The sequence below is a fragment of the Uloborus diversus genome, chromosome 6 (assembly GCF_026930045.1).
Source record: "Uloborus diversus isolate 005 chromosome 6, Udiv.v.3.1, whole genome shotgun sequence".
Taxonomy (NCBI): Eukaryota; Metazoa; Arthropoda; class Arachnida; order Araneae; family Uloboridae; genus Uloborus; species Uloborus diversus.
The window spans coordinates 153,379,869-153,402,253 of NC_072736.1; the positions used below are offsets into that span (position 1 = coordinate 153,379,869).

The following is a 22,385-nucleotide window of genomic DNA, read 5'->3' on the forward strand; positions in this document are numbered from 1 at the left end:
TTCAATATATCTTATATAATAAATCAATGCTCTTTTTCTACGACCTACATTTTTTTTTGCTTGGATCCTTTTTCATGAAGCGTTCAACATTTTTTAAAACTGTATAGATTTTTTTTTAAACTTAGAAGATAATTCCGCAATAACTAAAATACCCTTTAACTATATGAGCCGTTGCGAGCAAAAATGGTGTGATTTAATTTCTTGAACTTACAACATCAGGAATAAATTTTAACCTCATTCTACCTTACGTAAAATTATCGAATTACAATAATCGTAGAACGGATCGTACAGCGGTGAGTAGTAAACCATTTATTAAATGAAAGTCTTCCTTTATTGACTTTTACCACTATTGCTCTCAACGGCTCATGTATTGTTTTGTAAATAAACCCATTCATTCATAAATTATTTTTCAATCTGAAATTAGGTTTCCTGGGTCCGACAACGAGATCTTCATATTCTCACAGTAGGAGATTATACTTACACAACGGACCAAAGATTTACCTCCATGCATTTTCAAGAAACTGATGTGTGGACCCTTGAAATCAAATATCCCCGTCAAACAGATGCTGGAGTTTACGAGTGCCAAGTAAACACTGAACCAAAAATGAGCTTAGGAATTAGGTTAAATATTCTGGGTAAGACACATTCATTTGCATTTTCTCTTTGTTTTACAGACTTTTCAACGAGCTTAAAATTTGTAATGCTGTTTATTGGAAAAGTACAGAAAACTATTTTTACAGAAAACCGTGTTTGGCAAGAGTTGCTAAGGAAAAGATTTTTAATATTGCTTATAAAGTTGATTCAATACCTTTGTGCTTGAAAAGTAAAGAAATACTAACGTCAAAGTGAAAATTAAAAGCTTTGTTGGACGTATTTTCTTCCATAACCTCATGAAATAGCCCAGTCAATAAAGGTTTCGTGTCGCAACTAATTTACTGAAAGCTAAATTTTTGCAGGTTGTTAGTACATAAAGTATACACAAAAAAAAAACAAAGTCCCGACCCCCACCCCTCTTGCTTCCCCCCCACCCCCTCCGAAACATTGCCAGAACAGTACTATGATTATACGCATTTCGTGTTGCAACTACTTAAGAGAAAGCTGAGTTTTGGCAGGATGTTAGTGCATAATGTATTCTTTAAAAAAGTACAAAGTCCCGATCCCCACCCCTCTTGCTTTCCTCCCCACCCCTCCGAAACATTGCAAGAGCAGTACTATGATAATTTTCTATTCGTGTCACAACTAATTTGGGGAATGTGGATGTTTTTCAAGATGTTAGTACAAAAAGTATACACTAAAATAAGACAAATTCCCAACCCCCCTCTTTCTCCCCCACCCCTTCCCCACCCCTTCTGAAACATTGCAAGAGCAGTACTATGATTATACGCTTTTCGTGTCCCAACTAAATAGGGGAAGCCATTTTTTTCAAGATGTTAGTATACAAAGTATACACTAAAAATCACAAAGTCCCTACCCCTATTGCTTCCCCCTCCCGCCCCGTCCGAAACATTGCAAGAGCAGTATTATGATTATACGCTTACAGCTCGAAAACTAATGATGATACCGGAGTATTCCTTTTTTTTTATTTCACTCCTTTCAATATTATAAACCAGTGGTTTCCAACCTACGACCCACGGGTCACATCCGGGCCATGAAACTGATCAGTGTGAACCGTTGTTTTGCGAAATGTTACAACTCGAGGACTATGTTGCAACTGGTTTCTGAAAAACAGGTTGCATTCAACAAAAAAAAAAAAGCATCAAGTTATTATAACTATATTTTTTTTATAAGGGGTCATCTAACAGTTTGTTGGCTTGGTCTGAAATAGTGTTACAATGCATTCCACTACAGTGTTCACACATAGACGTACAATCGAACCCAGTTTTAGGACAGCTACAGTTTGTAACACAATGTTTTACAGTTGCAAGATATGAGTAGGAGAATTTCACTTGGAGCAGAGGTAATTGTCATGATCTTAGGAATCAGTCTGTTGCTTGAAATATATTTCCAAACCCATTCTTCTGATGGAAATTTAAAACCTAACCAAGTTTGAATAAAAGTTTGTGAAAAGCGAGTAATCGCAGAAATGTCCCTAAAGTCCACTTTTGATTTATCAAAACTTCCACCAACTTCAGACGTCACTCGTCAACGTCTTTTTAAGGTTTCCACCCGAGTTTTTAGGGTCAACACCAGATTCAAACTTGGTTAGGTTTTAAACGTCTCCCAGAAGAGTGGGGCTGGCATTACACGTCATGCAACAGATTGATTCCTAAGTTCATGAAGATTACCTCTGCTTCAAGTGAACTTCTCCAATTAATATCTTGCAATTGAAAACATTATGTGTTTCAAACTGTATCTGTCGTAAAGCTAGGTTTGATTGCACGTCTATGAGTTGGACACTGTAGTGGAATGCACTGTAACATTATTTCGGACCAAACCAACGAAATGTTAGAAGATGGCCCCTTATATAAAACTTAGAAATATAACCAAAAGTAATATTAAACGTTAATAATATCCGCAGCGAGAAAATAATCTCTGTTAAAATGTATTGTTCTTCATTTATTTAAAGCTTAAATAGTTAGCCAAGCATTAACATTATTTTGTAGACTATCGCCGAGACAAACGAATTATAAACTTTTGTAACAAATAATTGCATTATGGTAGTAAAAACTTTAAGTGAACATCATTACATTGTTGATCCATTTCAAGAAAATGATTATTATCATATTATTATCTATAAATTTTGTTCAAACATTTCTTTCCAAGACGTAATGATAAAAAGCTACTAATTTGTTGAGGTTACTTTTTGGTTTTTGTATTGAGTTTTCTGCATATGATTAAGTTGATAAAATGGTGAAACTGAGTTATCTACATAAAAAGTGTATGTTTCAGAATTTGTGTATAACAGTGGTCCCCAACAATGTTTTCAGAAACCAATTTCTAAACATTTATCTAACAATTTGTAACATTGTCATTAATCGCGCTCTTCGAGTTGTAACATTTCACAAAACGGGCAACACAGATCAGCTTCGCGGGCCGGATACGGCACCTGGGCCTTAGGTTAGGCACCACTGGTTTACCATATTTTTAGGAGTGAAATAAAAAACGTAACATTCCGGTAACAACATAAATTTTCAAGCTGTACGCGTATAATCATAGTACTGAAATGATCAGTGTGCAATGTTTCGGAAGAAGGGGTGGGAGCAGCAAGAGGGGTTGGGGTCGGGACTGTCAAGGTACACTTTATGTACTAACATCGTGCAAAAATTCAGCTTTATCTTAATTAGTCTCGAAAAGAAAAGGGTATAATCATAGTACTGCTATTGATGGTCTAAATGTTTTGGAGAGGGTGGAGAAAAAAGCAAGAGGGGTAGGGGTCGGGACTTTGTGTTCTTTTAGTGTTTTCTTTATTTACTAACGCCTTGCCAAAATTCAGCTTTCTCTTAATTAGTTGCGACACAAAAAGAGAATAATCATAGTACTGCTCTTGCAGTGTTTCAGAGCAGGTGGGGGGTGAAGGGCAAGAGTTGGGGGGGGGGTCGGAACTTTGTAGTTCTTTTAGTGTATACTTTATGTACTAACATCCTGCCAAAATTCAGCTTTCCCCCTAAATTAGTTGCGACACAAAAAGCGTATAATCATAATACTGCTATTGCAATGTTTCGGAGGGGGTGGGGGGAAAGCAAGAGGGGTAGGGGTCGGGACTTTGTGGTTTTTTAATGTATACTTTATGTACTAACATCCTGCCAAAATTCAGCTTTCCCCTAATTAGTTGCGACACGAAAAGCGTATAATCATAGTACTGCTCTTGCAATGTTTGGGGGGGGGGGGGAAGCAAGAGGGGTGGGGATCGGGACTTTGGTTTTTTAGTGTATACTTTATGCATTAACATCCTGCCAAAATTCAGCTTTCTCCTATATTGTTGCGACACGAAAAGCGTTTAACCATTGTACTGCTCTTGCAATGTTTCGGAGGGGGTGGGGGGGGGGGGAAGCAAGAGGGGTGGGGGTCGGGACTTTGTATTTTTTTAGTGTATACTTTATTTGCTAACATCCTGCAAAAATTCAGTTTTCCCTAAATTAGTTGCGACAAAGCCTATTTTTTTACCATTGACTGGGCTAAAAAGAGGGTTCCTTGTAACGTCGAAACACTTATATGCAATTTTCTGCAATACAATAGTGGTTTTTTTTTCTACACTAATCGTATCGATATTTTTTATTAAAATTATTCTAAGTCAGACAAGGCATGCATTATTGACACAGAAAGTATGGGATTATTACAGCAAACTAATTTTTATTAAGTTTCTACTTGTAGTCGGCAATGTCTCACAGTGAGCAAATTTTTCATTCTCGAATTCATAAAATTCAATTTCTTTAGCAAGTAAGTTTAGTGGTAAACTTTTTTCCCCCCCGTCTCGTCTAGTGTGATCTAGAAAAATTATTCTTCAGAACTACTCCTTTTATGTTAAAAATGCCTGGAATATATTGATTGGCATTGATTTATCTCTATTAAGATCGCTACAACTTGATCTCATTTTGAAAATTTGGCTAAGATCAAAAATGCCATATCAAGTTATTTTGCTCCAAATTTGCACAATAAATGGAAAAAGAATGCTAAAAACGAAGGTAATTACATCATCACTGATCAAATATAAAAACGTGGTAAAAGTTTATTTGTTTGAAAATAAAAATTACACTACATTTTAGGACCCCCAATACTTTTGTTATAAAAATACGAATATATAAAATCGTAGGAAGGCTAAAAGGGGAGTTAGGACTGTGAAATGAGAACCGGAGACTCCAAGGTTTTATGCCCGGTGCTATTACAAACAAATTCAATGCACATGGAGTACATTCTTGTTTTATCTGTATGCCCGAAAGTGTGAGATACTGAAAAATTTTAACGGGAACATGAAACTAGAAAGTTTTTCTTCCCTTTAGCTTGTGCCTGAATCATCGAAGCAGATGTGAATAGAGGCGTCCGTTCTAGCTGTTTAAGACAATTATCGTCACATTTAAAAGTTCACTTTTGTGGGCAGTTTCACCTTCGTGTTTCAATCAATACTTTTTGTACAGAAAAAAACTACAACACTGTAAAAACGATTCAGAAACGTTCCTTTAAAACAATGGGCAGCTGATATGCCCAATTTCTGCCAGTAACATACCTTACAAAAACCAGTAACGTTTTTCGCTAAAACTCAGAAACCTTCCTGAAATTACCCCGGAAGCTTCCTAAAAAATTCAGAAATCTTCCCGTTTGAAGCCAGTCGTGTATCTGGAACTTTAGAGCAAACTTAAATAGGTATCATATAATAGCTTGTTACCTTCCTGATTTATTAAGAAATTACCATAAACAGCATTGCAAACATGGCCAAAGCAAAGTCGGAACTGCAAGTACGTGTAGAGAATTTTACTCGTTTGCAGTTCTTGTAAAGCAACGTAGCCCATACTTATTCGCTCCCTTTGGGAGCTTAATTAGCATGGACGAGCCGTTATCGAATTGAAGCCGATACACTTTATAAATACGTTTAGTTAATCTTTAAACTGGGAGCTAAAAATATTTTTCACAACAGTGAAAAGTCTGCATTCGTAAAACTTGTAGCAATTCAGGAAACTTTTTGACAATAATACTTGATTTTTCCAAGAAGTGGATAAAAAAGATTGAAATCCCGAAACGTGACACGGAAATATTCAGTAACGTTTCGAAACTTTTTTAGAGTGAATAACAAAACATATATATGATTGATACATTTTAATTTTAGTTTCTATTTTTTTGGTCAGGAATACTAATTTACGTTACAGTATTCTCAGATTCGAAGTATAAGACATGCCGTTTTAGTTTTCGGATGCTAATTTATAAAAGTTTCACCCAACTTGGTAAAATAACGGAGTTACGTCTGCATTGACTTAGTTTGAGACTGGATTTCGTCTTATTAATTAACATTTGTGTAAACATCACGTGAAACTAAACTTACGTCTTTTCAAATTAGAACTACAGTTGGTTTAATGAAAGAACAGCAGATTTAAAGCTTCCTCGCTTTAACAAATTCAGTTGTTTATTTTAATTTTTCACTTTATACGAATTCCTATGAAATTCGTATATGAAACAATGGATATATTACAGTAAATAATGATGTCAGCGTCAATACCGCGTTTTCCTCGTCAATTCTCTAAATTAAATTTTGATCCAAAACTATTGGATAAAGTTCATCTTGTAAGTTATTGTTCATATTACCAACACAAAAATAAAAATTTTACAATAACAATACCATCAATTTTAACAATTCTTTAAGAAATCCAAAAAAATCTGTTTTATAAATTCTAGTTCTCCGTGTGATTATTTATTCTTTTGTAAAATTTAAAATCGAAACTTGCTTTTATTTTCTTCAGTAAAAACGTGTTGTGTGTTGGATTTAATTTTAGTTTGCCGTGCTTGCAATAACCTCTGAACTCATTAGCAAACAAATAGTTTTTAAACATTACATTATTATAAACAACTTGTTACAAACGTTAATTCTTTTTTCAAGAACATGTACTGAGGCAGTGTGAATAATATCACAGCCTTTAAGCCTAGGCGTTAACTGCACTCGACGTTAAATAGCAGATATCACAAATTTGCCATTTCAACTGCGCTTGCGCGCGGATTTTGGTTATTTAAAAAATTTTGCTTTAATTAATTACAAAGATTTTAAATTCGTTAACAAATATGAGATAGCAACAGGTAAAATTAGAAATCACAAAGCTTTCTCTAATTTAGTTTTTAGGCCTCGGTAAAGATTGAGTTTTGCGTCTTAATTATTAATGGATTCGGAAATAGATTCATGATTTTTCTATCAAACAAAGGTCCTTTTCAGGGCCAAAATTGCTGTGAAAATATTTAAATCACATTCATTAATTTGTTTGGACTCTAACTCATCCTAAATATAAAAAAGCCAACACGGAATATTAAGACAGAAAGCCCAAAAAGATAGTCCATGCGCATGCGCAGTTGAAATGGCCAATTTGTGATATCCGCGATTTAACGTCTAGTGTTAACTGCACAATAACATTAAAAAAAAAAATGAATTTTGTCATTTTGAATTCAAGTTATGTTTTTCGCAATCACGAGTGTGTGTGTATGTAGGCGTGTGTGTTTGTGTGTGGAGGGTATGTGTGTTTGTGTGTGGAGGGTATGTGTGTTTGTGTGTAGACATGTGTGTTTGTGTTTGTGGGTGGAGGGTATGTGTGTTTGTGTGTAGGCATGTGTGTTTGTGTCTGTGTGCAGGCATGAGTGTGTGGGTAGTTGTGTGTAGGCATGTGTGTTTGTGTCTGTGTGCAGGCATGAATGTGTGGGTAGTTGTGTGTATGTGTGTAGTTGTGTATGTATGCGTGTAAGTGTAGGATATTGATGCAACCTGGAGACGGTTTTCACTATAGGAGCAGCATCGTGAGGAGCCGGTCGACGGTGGTGCTGCAGAGGGTGCTGGCGGGAAAATAAAATGATAGCACGCCAAAAACAGTCAAAGAAAGCAATAAGCAATCGTGATTGCTCAAAAAAACTTACATGCAAGCCTACTTGCAATTATATTTTAACCCGAATTTATATTGTATTTAAAATGCATCTTATCCAAAACAGCTATATATTTTTGGATAACATATCATTTTTCCCCATAACAAGATTCAATATTTCCTTTTAGTTGCTGAAGCAAAAATTATTGAAGGACCGAATTTGTACGTTCAAGATGGCAGTCACTTGAACTTGACGTGTGTGGCCACCCCTTACGTGAATCCCCCACCGTATGTATTTTGGCACCACGACGGAGAAACAATCAGTTACGACTCTCACCACCGGGGGATTACGGTGACCACTGATCGAATCAACTCCACGACAATTAGCCGACTTCATATTCACTCAGTCAGAGCTGCTGATTCTGGTAATTATTCCTGCCAACCATCATTTGCTGAGCCTGCCAATACCACCGTACACGTTCTCAATGGTAAGTGCTGCACTTAAATTACTGAATTGATGGATTCCATCAAGCTGTTTTGCTGCAATGGGTTTCTGTTTGCTATTTGTTAGATCCATTTGCCCAAGAGGGGCATTTTTACGCATACATTTGCATTTCATTCATTGTTTAAAAATTTTTTAAAACTTTCTAAAACAATTTTTTGTACTTAAAAAATAATGATTTGAACTTTTTTTTAGGTTTGACCGTACGCTCACGCCCGAGGAATTAAATTATGGCACTGATGATTTCCAAAAAGCTGTTTTGCTATTTTAGGTTTCTATTAGCTATTAGTTAAATCCATTTGCCCGAGAGGGACATTGTTAAGCATATATTTGCATTGTATTCATTGTTTAAAATTTTTTTAAACATTCTAAAACAATTTTTTGTACTTAAAAAATAATGATTTGAACTTTTTTTAGGTTTGACCGTACGCTCACGCCCGAGGAATTAAATTATGGCACTGATGATTTCCAAAAAGCTGTTTTGTTATTTTAGGTTTCTATTAGCTATTAGTTAAATCCATTTGCCCGAGAGGGACATTTTTAAGCATATATTTGCATTGTATTCATTGTTTAAAATTTTTTTAAACATTCTAAAACAAGTTTTTGTACTTAAAAAATAATGATTTGAACTTTTTGTAGGTTTGACCGTACGCTCACGCCCGCAAAATGTACATTTTTGTAAGGAAAGAAAACATTTTATAAAGTTGAAAATTCATATCATGATACATAAAACAGTAGAATCTCTTTTATCCGGCCCTCGTTTATCCGGGCGTTTGAATTAACCGATCGTAGCCTTTAAAAAATATATTCATTTTAAACTAAGCAATAAGGTAACTCTTAGTACACTAAACATTTGCTTTTTATTTCATCTAAATGTACAGCTGTTGCATACATTTTACTATAAACTAGGGTACTGCAGCTGAACTGTAAAGACGTTACGTTAACGTTATATCTGCTTATGTAAGGATTTACTTTGCTTATTTTCACACTATACGGATTTTCGATTATTCGAGTGCTTTTGATCTTAGTTAATTGGATAAACGAGGTTGTACTTTAGTTCCTGATATTCGAATACATTGAAAGTAAAAGCCAAAGTTTCAAAATCCCGTTTATAAAGTGCCTATAAATGCGTTAATTGAATTATTTGTATAAATGGATTATATTCAATTGGCCACAATCATTGTGCTCCTAATAATGTTTTTGATGTTTTCTATTATTGGTCCATATATAAGGGGATCCGAAACACATTCGGAAAAAAAAGTTTATTAAACAGTTTAGAGTTTTGAAATTTTTTTGCACTGATTCACCATCTATTTAATAGTCATAATAATAACATAAATATTAAAATTTAATTTGTTTAAAAAATGGGGTTGCTTTAAATTGCTAAAACTTGGTCAATTTTCAATTTTTTTTAAAAACAGTATTCCCTAATATTTTCGCTTTAATTTTAATTCGGCGATTTAAAAAATATTAATTCAATAAAAAATTGAAAATATTTGAAGAAAAATTTCGAAAAATTGAAAGTTACTTTAAAAAAAAAATCATATTTTTTGAAGTAAACTTTTTATTATTAAATTCGCCGAACAAAAATTAAAGTATACTGTTTGAAAAAGATTTGCTCCAAATTTCATTGCTTTATCTTTATCAGTTCTTGACTTATAAGAGTCTGAATGCAAAAAATCGGGAAAAAAATTCATCAAGGAGAAAAACGCGTTTAAAGTTTTAAAGTGAAATGCAATATTAGTTAAATGCATGCAACAAAAATAATTTTATCTTTCGTTCCAAGATAGAGAAGATAGAAACAAGATTCAAACGTCCTTTAAGCAGAAAAAAAACGGACAAGTTTTTAAATGATTTGTAAAAAAAAAAAGCAAAATTTGACGATTTTTGTGTCTCGAACCCTCTTAAATGACACAAATTGCAATTTCACAGGCACATATGGGGTTATCCACAAATGATGTAATGTTTAAGGGGGAGTGGGTCAGTGAAACTGTGACAGTTTCTGACGAGGGGAAGAAGGGGGTAACATGAAGTGTTACATCACACATCTCAATATGTTTAAGAAAAAAAGCGTGACAAGAGGAGGCGGGGGGGGGGGTAATACGTGTGTTTGTTTGTAGCGAAAAATAAATAAATAAATAAAACAAAAAATGGGTCAAAAATGCTCGGAGAAAGTGTGACGTCATTTAGGGACAGCTGCTAACTGGCATTATTTCTCGGTATTACGACTTTTATCATTTCCGGTTCAAAACATATTACTTCTGAGTACAAAGCCGTTTTCTGCTGCTTCCATGATAACTACTATTGAAAGATTGTCTTCCTTATTAGTATTATTTCTTAATTTTTTAATCAATAAAAATGAGAAAAAGTAACAAAAACTGAAAATCTGCAGTTGCAAACTGCTACAAGCAAAAACCGAAAATCTGCAATTTGCCAAGGGACAAGCACCAAAATTCTTGCTGAAAAGTGTTGGTAATATGGGTTTTAACGTAAACTAATTTTCTGATTCTATGTTGACGTTATGCACAAGAATACGATTTTATAATATGTTTTCCTGTTTGCAGTTAAGCTCTGAATAATCATTCAAAATAAAGTAATACAGAGTGATGTGACTAAAAAAAGAGCATTGCAAGGTTGAAAGTTGTCTAGTAAATTCAACTCGACGTTAAATCACGGTTATCTCAAATTTGCCATTTTAACTGCGCTTGCGTGCGGACTTAGCTGATTTCAAAAATCTTGCTAAAATTAATTACAAAATTTTAAGTTTGTTAATAAATATGAGATGGCAACAGGTAAAAATTAGAAATCACAAAGTTTTCTCTTATTTAGTTTTTAGGCATCCGTAAGGATTGAGTTTTGAGTCTTAATTATTAATGGATTCGGAGTTGGATTTTTCTATCAAACAAAGGCCCTTTTCATGGCCAAATTTTCAACTTCAGAAGAGCGTACTAAAACTGCAGCATCACTTCTAATACAAAGCCGAACTCCGAACCTAAATAAAAATGCATAATACTGCTGTTTATGCCTAACGTAAAATGTTCGCAAAAGACGGACATCTGTACTCATATTCCAATCATTTTTGAAGTACACAACGTGTTTTACATTTACGTTAAGTAAATATTTTCAAACCAATAAATATTGAAGTGTCATTTTTCCCTTTACATTTGAAAGATTTTCATTTATTCATATCCGTAGTTTCATATAATATATCACGAAATCGCTGAGAAAATATTATAATCGCATTCATTAATTTGTTGGGACTCTAGCTCAGAATAAATATAAACAAACAACACGAAATCTTAAAACAGAAAGCCCAAAAAGCTAAGTCCGCGCGCAAGCGCAGTTGAAATGGCAAATTTGTGATAACCGGGATTTAACGTCTACTGTAAATTTATGTGTCCAAACTAGCCAAATTCATTTACATTTTATACTTTTAATTCACACATGCATATGTATTACTTAGAGGTCAATGAAAAATATGCCAATTTAGCAAACACGCATTTTAATGCAAAACAGCGCATGGGCAGCTAATATTTCTGTTAATATTGCATAAAATGTATCTGATGTTAAAATTTATCGGACGCAGTTAGTTTATGCAAAGTTTGGTTACATGTTTCGTAGTCTTCTTTCAAGCACTGCTCGTTGTGAAACAGTGAGAATTAAATGCCTTCAAATGAATCATTAAAATTTTCATGCATTTAAAACATGATATAACACAAAAAGCTTATGACTTTTTCAGCACATATAAGCATCCTTTAGGGAAAAAATAGCAGGTTAAGTTTCTATGAACTAATGGAAGTTATATTTATTACTAATCAACGTATTAGTAATCTGATTAACTAAAAATTCAGAAAAGTATGATGCACATAAAGGAATTACACAAAATCTAAGCAGGAAATCATTGAAACCCACATCAGAACAATTAATGGAATTTTATTACTTTTTAAAAGTGAGATTTAAGTTTTTGCTCATAACCAGAAAATTTTATTGATACAAAAATAATAAGAAGTAAAGTTGTAAATTATTTACTTTAAAACGTGCACCCAGATGTTTTCAGTTAAAACAATCCACATAGAAATCTCTTGAATCTGTACTGGTTTGTCAACCGTCACATTCCCCCGGTCTGCATTTTTCTTTCTTAAAACTTAACTACCCTCGGTTTTACCAGAACTCGGTCAATATAATAGCTGGACATCTAAGTTTTATTGTATGTCTCCATGCTAAATAAAAATAAGTCCACCCTATAACTAAAAAAAAAAACATAGATTTTTAACTTAAGCAATAGTTTGCGTAACTTAGATTTTAAAAATTTATTTAATTCTAATTCAAATAAATTTGTCTAAAATATAGGTGCATTCCTCTTGACTGGACACAGAGAGACTATTAATGATGAAGGTTAGTCTTTTCTATTGTTTTAGAAACAAATAATTGTTTTCCTCACATTTAAGCTCATTATTTGGAATTATGTAAAATTAGGGTTTCCAATCCCGGGATCCCAATCCCGAATCCCGCGGGATCCCGCATGATATTTAGTGGGATTAATCCCGCGGGATTGAGAGCCAAATCCCGCAATTTTTCCCCTCATGCAACGTTTTCCAACTTTTCCCGCTCATAAAACGACTAGTTTCACGGGCATCATCTAAAATTTGAATCACCTCGTATATCTCAGTATGATATATGATTAACGGTGGATTTTTACCATTTAAGAACACAATAAAAATCGAGTGTATTTTTTTGAGATTGAGTTGGTACTCTCATTTGAGGTTTCAGTTTTCAGAAGTTTTGTAATTGAGAAAATGCGTAATATTTATGAACATTTAAAAACCATTACTAAAATTAAAAATCCAGAAAACTAAGTTAAAAAAAAATTGTATTACAGATTGCAAAACCCTCTGGAGTAGCCCAGAAGGTAATTTTGGAGTACTTCTGTAAATTTAAGGAATGCACTTAGAACCTTAAACTTACTAAAAGTTCACAATATTTTTCTTCAAAGAAGAAAGCAATGAAAAGCCTGACATTGTTTTATATATTCGGAAAGACACTAAAAGAGCCGACAGAAACTTGGATGAAACATAGGATGACTCGCATGACAATGCAGTAAGTTTTTACTGAGAGTGCGACTCGGTATAACCAACCAGAATTCACCCCTTTCTGTAATGAGTCAAATGCAATGATACAGTGACAACATTAATGCAGGGTCAAGGGTATTCTAAATACAAGTTACATTGGCTAGAGCAAAACACATATCCAGTTGACATCGTTTTTGATCGAAACTTGCCGTTCTTGATCAAAAGCCCAGTGTAAGAGAAGAAAAATCTATTTCAGAAGGTGATGAAGTAAATGGGGAACTTTTGCAAAATGTCCACAATAATTCAATATCAGTAAAACCAACTGCTGTGGAGCAACATCACGTATTTCCATCAAACGCATCATTTTTTGAGCAAAAATTCTTTCCTATTTCATACGAGCATTGTTAAGACGCATGGGACATTTATGGGGCACACTTTTGCCTACTAAATAATTGCTAATTGGGAATTGAATTTGAAGTGCGAAGCATTCGAAGCACGGGATTAAAGAAAACTACTAATTCGAGTAACAAAAGCAGTCCTTAATAAAAAGCACTAATTTTGCATTTGATATTAAAATTAATTTAATCAAGTTAATCCCGCGGGATCCGGGATCCTGCGGGATTGGATCCTTACAGTCCCGAAATCCCGCGGGACTGAATTCGGTGCGGGATTGTAAACTCTATGTTAAATACGAGAGTATGTACAATAGCCATCTTAGTAGAAATATATGCATTTGACACGAGCTACGTTAAAGATAACACGAATGTAAATAATTTTTAAACAAGGTTAGATTGCACACACTTGCAGATTAATTGCAGACAGTGTAACCCCCCGATCCCCCATACCTACCACTTCAGTGGTAATAAGAACGGAACTGCAGTCTTCGGATATAATGACTGAGCTAGCGGTGTATTTTACGTATTAACACTTAGTGGTTTACGAGTATAATAAGAATCTGAGGAGATTTCCGCAAATTTCCTACGTCGAACATGTTGGAATAGAATACTATTTACAGAAATATATAATTTTGAAAAAGTTTCAAAACATGAAAATACAGGAAAACAGTACATCATACTAACCACATAACATTTCAAGTGAAAGAATTGTAACCACCTGTTTTGGGTTGACAACACTCTCATTTTTCAATGCAAGAGATGTGAGCTTATATGTGCTTCAGGTTCTCTAGAACATGTGATACGAAAAAATATGGAGGTCTCACGCTTTTCCTAATCATTTTCTTTGAAACCAAAATTAAGATAATAATATGTTTATAATAGAAAAGTAAAACTTCGCCCTTGAGGTTCGAATGACAATTTGCAAAATACATGACAAAAATTTTGGAGATAATTGAGCTATTTGAGAGACGCTTATGCAAGTTTGCAAACGCAAAAAACTTCAATGATGAAATCCACTAATTTTACAAACGTGAAGAAATTCATGAATAATTGGCTTACCAATTAAGGATTAATCCTCTTTATTGCGAAATTTTCCCCGAGATCCATTGCGGCAATCTAAAAGCTTCTTCTGTTCAGTGGGGTGTAGGTCAATCGCTGAGAATCGTCGTTTATAGTATGTTATAGATAGTGACCTAAGGTTTAAGAGGAAAAAAAACAGATTTATTATTTGCATTTTCAAAAGAATCACTGTAAATACTTAAATGTAGAGGTTTGAAAATTTAATTAACTAAAAACGTATAAGTAATTAAAAGTTATTTTTAGTACAGATGGATTTCAAGTTCAAAGGTAATTTTGAATACATAAAACTCATGCGTTGGTCAACCTTTTGAGAAATAGTTTCTACACTTGAGTTCATCTACTTTTTTATTTCTTTTTTCTTTCCGACTAACACAGTGGCTTTAAATAAACCAAAGTGCCTCGTTAAAAATAATAATAAAAAAAATCTTATTGTATGTTCTTTAAAAAGTTAAGCCATGTGCTTAGTTGGGTTATCCATAATCTAACCGAAAATGTAAGTGAACCTGTACATATATATTTTTTGTTTTCTATTTTGAAGTATATATTTGATTGCTGGATTTAAAAAGAAGAATATGTATACTTTCTTTTAAATGCAGTAAAATTAGAAGCAATAAAATTTTTCTAAGCATATCTCTGTTTTATGCTTGATTTTGAAAAATCACCAGTGAATTATTCAAGCTATTCCGTATCTTCTCTTAGCAAAGTGCGAATAATACAGTTAAAAAACTAAAGAAAGTACATACGAATGATTCAGTAATAAGATATTGAATAAACATAAATCCTCTCAAAAGAACATTGCAATGGCAGATATTTGAATAGGGAAAACAATTTTTATAACTTCTGCTTCCTACAGAAAACAAATGGTAAGACAATATCAGACATAGTGATTGAAGTTTTTGATGTGCAGATGGAAAATAGGGAACCCAAAGAGAAATATACGAACCAAATTATTGTTTTTTATATCAGCCAGAATTCTGCTCAGGTATCTAAGAATAAGTCTGACGAAATAGGAGAAATATGGTAAATATGAAATTGATATATTTCATAACTTAAACCATGAAATAAAATCGAAGATATTTATTCTAAACATTTCATGTGCATCATATCTTTTATTCATCGGAAAAAGAGATAAACTTTCTATAAAGCAATTTTCAATACGAGAAAGTCATTTATTTTGAAGTAAAGAAAAACATTACTTTTACTACTATAGCATTATAAGAATGTTATTTTTAGTCTCGTACAATAATACGTTTTTAAACAATAATACAATATAACTATTGTTTTTTCTATATTTTGGAGAAAGCTTCTTAGTGACTAATTGACGTTCATAATTCTATTCATAAATAGGATAATTATAATATCGAAAACAATATGAGCAAAATTTCATTCATAAATAAAGTGCTTATAATGTTTGAAAATACAGGGCACATTACAAAAAAAAAAAAAAAAAAAAAACTATTCGTTCATTAAATTTTGTTTCCAAAAAGAAAAAAAACACATTATTATTATTCTTATTATTATTATTACCATTATTAAAAATACTAATTGTAATATTAATAACTATGTAACGATATTTTTTATGCAGAGGGATTCGGAGCTCTTTCAACCTATCTCAATAATTTTAATATTATAAAGGCCTACATTTTTTTCTTCATGAAAAAGCGTTTCAAGTTTAATAGGTGCCTTATAGTAAATGGGGTGTGTTGCTTGCGAATATGAGCTTATTTTTTTTTTTCCAGCACGTCAGGTTTTCAAGAAAAGTGTGTTTGAAAGTTTTCATAGAAACTGCCAAAAATACTGAGAGAATATTTATCGAAACAATATTGAATAGAAAAATCCTACGAAATTGAGTTGTTCATAAAAGAAAAAAAAATGCAGTTTTATCTACAAGGGACAATCGGTTTTTTTGAAATAAAATCTTTTTTTTTTTTTTTTTCGCTTTTTCTTCATCGGTTTCGTCGTTTGAACTTTCATCTGATGATTGCTTTTGGATGGTTGGAAAAGGTGGAGGAATGGGAATTCCTGGTTCATGAGGTACAGGTCGTGTAGTAGCAGGTAAATCAGGATACTGAATTGTATGTTTATTTTTCGAATTGAAACCCTTTATTTAGGAGCAAACGTAACTCCATGGTTTTTCGGTTCCCTATATATATGTACCATAGAAATGCCAAAGAGTAATGAGCTACGTGTACTTTTTGTCCATACTCTCAGTAGTTAATCACACTTTGTGTGGAGACCAGCGTTTGTAAAGATCACCAAGCTTTACCCCAAAATAAGCATGCTAAGCTTTCCTAATAAATATTGTTATGTTTCGTCGATGTTTTGTAATCGTTAAATCACCACACACGTAACAAAATGTGTCAAGACTGTTTTTACACTTTCTTGATGACATTATGACGCAATAAACACAACCCAATTCAATGCTACCAACAACTGACAGTAACTATTTCTCCTTAACAACTGTCGATGCCGTCTAGTTGGCTTTGACAGGTGTAAAAACAAAAAAAGTGTTGCCACTGAAATGAAATAAACATAATATTTTACTAAAATATTTTTAATTGATGCATCAAGGCTTCGCTAGGGTTCACTAGAGATAGAGTATACCAAAAGTCAACTCCGGGGGTCTTCATGAGGTTGAGATACAGATAAGTGGAAAACCAAACTTGTTCTGTCATGTAAACTTTCCTTAATCGCGTGTTTATTTTCTTTCGTATTCCTCGGGGGTGGATATTTGGTTTTGTTAGTGGCCGACATTTGTTTTTCTTGTCGGTAGGACATTTTAAAGAAACAACTCTAATGCAATTTATGAAGTATATTTGAGGTACTTTTTGGCTTTAATATAAAATATCTCATTAGGTTTTTTTTTTTTTATTTTGTGAAAAATCTCGGCGTGATGGGCTAAAACCAAATTCATTTTAGAATCAGCGTGCCTTTATTACCTAAGGACACTTGTCAAATTCAAAACAGCAAAAAACATGTAGGCCTGTTTTATTAATAAATTTAATTTTCATATGTGACCAAAAAACAAGCTCCTAAAGTCTTTCAAATCTTATAAAAAATCACATGGTATACTTATTATGAAGAAAGTTTACTTCAGAACTAACTTTATTGCAAGTTTTGCAGTGCTGAGAAAATTTCATAAGTCTACAACTTTATATCTATCTATCTATCTATCTATCTATCTATCTATCTATCTATTTATTTATTTATTTAAAATAGTTTCAATGAAAAATTAGGTAATTAATTGAACACCTCTACTAAAGTAAGATCTTTTAGCTCAGAAATATTTGTAGCTTCTTTATTTTTTGTCATAAAAAACAAAAATATGACAGCTTTTTTTTTTTTTCAGACCAAGATCTCGGGGTACGTTTGTTAACTTTTAGAAAATCCACAAAATACGAAATTTTAGAAGAATTAGAAAAGAAAAATTCTAGTAATAGCAACACTGAAGTTTATAAAGACCAAATTGTGCTGATTCTTGAGAAAACGGTGATACTTCTGGCATAAGTAGCGTAAAAGCAGAAATTTGTCAATCTATCATTTAAATAATTTAGATTGCTCTTTAAACTTTTTTTTGAATGCTTAACACAAGATAACATACGTTTTAGTGACAAACATTCGACAATATTTGCCATTAGAATTTTTATCGAAGTTGTTTATGTTCAGCAAACCAACTTTACTCGTTTTCCTGGTACTTCGGTCGGTCGCTTCAAAAAATTCATGTAAAATGAATTTAAAAAAAAAATGAATTAATCATTTTCGAAAAAAATTGGGAAGAGGTGAAATATTGGTTTACCCCCGTTTTGAAGGTGAGTTAGAAGGAGGAAAATAGAAGGGAAGGGGAAGAATTACTGTGTCGGCGAAATGGCGGGGACACCGAAATATATACTGAAAATCGTAGTAGAAATGGAAATTACTCATTTAGTTTTTTTGAAAGATGCAATTTAAAAAGAGGAAAAGCGGACCATCAGTCCTTATATCCCCCTTCTAGTTTTGTTAATAATGACATCAGTAGATTTTTGATACTCAGATAAAAAAAAAACAGAAATTGCTTCTTTAACGTTTAATTTGATGCTAAAACTGAAGTGACTAAACTTCCATTTAGTTTGAAAACGGTTTTTTGGCTAAAAATAATGAATCTCATGGAGAGGTAAGTAATCTTAAAGAAAAATAAAAAAAACTGCGCGCGCGCGAAAAATGTCTGATACATTATAGCTGCCATTGAAATATATTCAAAAATATTTACAACTTCTTTTTAAATAATTATCACTTACACACACACACACACACACACATATATATATATATATATATATATACACATATTATATATATATATATATATATATCAGCCTAAACCAAACGAGAGACACATACACAAAAAAAAAAAAAAAAAAAAAGAAACAAAGACTACCAGAAAATTAGCTCTTTTGTTATGGACGAGCTTCTGAAATTATTGTTTTTTAATCTTTAAGACTATAAACTATATCTTGTGATATGACAGCATAATAGTGTGGTACTTCTTGTACATGCTAATTACAAAACTCAAAGTAATTGTGTCAAGAAAAAAAAAGTTAAAACATAAAAAAGAAAACTAATTTGAATTCTAAAATTTTGAATTCAAATTATGTTTTTCGCAATCACGAACTGAGACAGGACCCTACTCATTGGTGTTATTGTTTCTAGAAACGGCTCCTTTCCCTCCCCCCCCCCCAAGCCTGCCTCTCCTCCTGGGCTGTTACGTGTGCATAGTTGTGTGTGTGCGTAGACCTGTGTGTATGCACGTAGGCGTGTGTGAGTGTATGTGTGTGAAGTCGTGTGTATGTGTGAACGTGCGTGTGTGTAGGACATGGACGCCTCCGACCAGGAGAAGCGGATAGCTCAAAACCGGAGCAGCCGCGCCGCGCCGCCAGCAGAGGACGGTGGGGGGTGGTGCTGCAGACATTTCTGGTTCAAGTTAAAAAAGGCACGGACACCAAAAACGGTCAAATGAGAACAATAAGCAATCGTGATTGCACAAAAAGCAAAGTAAACGTTTTTGAAAAGGAAACAGTCGCGCGTATCCCTCGAATCCAAACATCAGATGTACAGACTGCTACTGACGCTAGATAAATTGCAATGGTAACCAAAACCAGGTCTAGGTGAGGGAGAATAGCTAAAATTAGACTTTCCTAGTGCTATCGGGAACAAACATGTAAATCGAAATGACTAATCATTGTATCTCTCAGATACGCGCACCACTGAATGGTGATTATATGCATTTCTTCATTTATTTTCTAATTTTCTGTGTTTTCAAAAATAGTAGTTCTGTTTTGCATTTTAAATAGCTGTTTTCGAGTAATTAAATATTTGTCTCTTATTTTAGGAGAAAAACCAGCAGCGATGCAACATGGTCGACAAAACTCAGCACCTGTTTTACTATCGTCATCACTGCTTGTAAATAGCATGTTCATACTTTTGAGCTTTTTCTTGTATAAATGACAGTACTACTGAGGTGGAGTTTCAGCTGTATTCAAAAATATTCGCTCAAGGCATGTGGCATACTGAAAATCATCGCAATGCGATTGAAATATGAAAGTGTTTGACTGTTATTTGCGGTTGTGTCACAAGAGGGACCTATGTGTGAACTTAAAATTAACTGTGATGAACTTAAAGAGTGTTTTTATGTGAAACAGAAAAGGCAAACACGGGCAAGGAAGAGTTACATATGTTATTGCTCATCATGTGTAATAGTCAAAGACTAAACAATGCATGGAAACTGTTAAAAGATCATTTATTTTGATAGAAATCATTCATTCATGTGTAAATTCCTAACATTTCTTGAGTGTGAAGTTCAGTATTCATCTCATAATTATTGCTGTAATAAAATGTAATATTATTTCTGTAAAAGTGACAGTAAACGGCAAGCAACTTTACGTTCGAAAACTTAACATGGAATAGATATATTGCATACAACATAATGGAATTATTTTGATCCTAAAAATGACACTTCTAAGTTACTGCTGAAAAAGCAAGCTGATATTTTTACAACGAGTGATCTAATATCAACAGATATATTGATGACGATGAATAATTGCAAGAATTGATCAAAAAACTAATATTATTTGCCATTCGTTAAACATCTGTGCTTAAAAAACATGCAGTAATTCCTAAATAAATTTTCTGCCAAGACCATTAACGGAGTCATATTTGAATTTCCAGTTTTAACCGTTGCAAAATTATTGTAAGCCAACTTCCTAATTGGTTAAAAGCTAAACTGGTTATAATAATGTACATTCGTTATTTCTAACACACAACGTGTATTGAATGCAGTATCAGATTGATTGTAAAATGTTTAAATTTTTTCTTTTTTTAATCAGAAACTTAAATTTTGAAATTAAGTTGCTGTTTTTCTTTTGAGTAAATGGGTTCGATATAAAATATTTTAGTTTAAAAGTAAGGATTTAAATAAAAAGCGTTTCTCTATTCTTTTGTGTCTAGTAAAACAGTTTCTGTTAAACTGCTGTTTTATAATCGTTACGAAGGGATATGTAATGACTACGTCAAAATCGGTTTTTAGTGAACTTTATAACGGTGCTGTGAGATCTACTAAAAAGCTGGCTCAAATCGGCAGATGGACAGGAAAACCTTTTTCTGTATTAAGTCGTTATATTTAAACTGTAACATTTTGTAAAATATCTAAAAATTTTACATTTCATGAATGAAATCCTATTTTTTTCTGTCGATATTAGTTTTGTGTGTTCAAGAAGAAATTGCTGGCCATACTACGAGAAAATACTTCATAAGAAAATCTGCCCTCTAAATTACAGTTTGAATAAATAATTAAAAACAATTGCAAAAGATTGTTTCATTATTTATATTTTTTATTACTAGTTTTGTTCAAAAGCATTTATTTGAGCTAAGTCGTTAAAAGATTGTTTAATGTTTCATGATTATACTTTAGCATTGAGATTTTATTGCAATTCATAATAAATTTTAAAACATTTGGTGACTTTGTAAATTATACTAGCATATTGTTTAGCAAAATGTTCATATAATTAATTGTCAACATTTTCAAACATCATAGAGGTGGGCATTTAAATTTTTCTATTTCAATTGACATTCTAGCTTAAATGCTCTCATAAAAAAAAAACTTAATTTACGCTTAAAAAAATAAGTTTTAATAAAAACATTTTTAGTGCTGCATAATATCATGGAAAAAAAGGTGAAATTAAAATAAATGCTTATCTATGTTGAAAAAGAGGAACACCTATTTAAACATATGTGTCAAAGAATTTAATTTTTAATACAATCTAGCCAAAGTTCAACTATCTAAAGTTCGCCCTAAAACAACAGCAAATAAAATTATCAGTTGAGAACTCATTGATGCGTTAAGATTTTGGTTAAAACATGTAAAAAAAAAAATTGAGTAAAATATGTTTTCTTTTACATCAACTGTTTAAATAGGACATACGAAAAATCAGTTTGCATTTTACATTATGATTATATCAAACTATTATATTTGCAATTTTTAATAAGAATTATTATGCTTTTGAAAAAATGTGATTTTTTTTAAATTTGAAGTGGAAATATATATTTACTGTATGAAATGTTTGTGGACAAGATGTATAAATAAACTGCATTTTGTTTTTTGATAACCTGAGTTTCTTCATTTCTTCAAATGTTTTCATAGTCCTCTAATTTGATAGGATGGTTAGATTCAAGCAGTCAGACGTTCTGACGTTCAGAAATATTGGTTGTTATTGGGATGCAAGTTTACTTTGATGTTCTTAATTTATTTAAATTTTTAATTTACAAAATTTTAATGGTACTTTTACATTAAACAGTAATTTATCATGTTATCTGCTACTGCAAT

General features: G+C 32.6%; 1 protein-coding gene across 3 annotated transcripts in view; it reads left to right on the plus strand.

Moving 5' to 3' along the window:
- LOC129224085 (uncharacterized) overlaps positions 1–22,165 on the plus strand; it is a 152,939-nt gene extending 130,774 nt beyond the window's left edge. The window contains exons 3-6 of one of the 3 annotated variants that reach the window (XM_054858488.1): positions 425–635; positions 7,673–7,972; positions 12,337–12,381; positions 19,896–22,165. In XM_054858488.1, the coding sequence (XP_054714463.1) occupies positions 425–635; positions 7,673–7,972; positions 12,337–12,381; positions 19,896–20,011 (672 nt within the window). In that variant the 3' untranslated portion in view covers positions 20,012–22,165. The remainder of the gene's footprint in view (positions 1–424; positions 636–7,672; positions 7,973–12,336; positions 12,382–19,895) is intronic. The other 2 variants (XM_054858487.1, XM_054858489.1) reach the window with 2 other exon arrangements.
- The last annotated feature ends 220 nt before the right edge of the window (positions 22,166–22,385 follow it).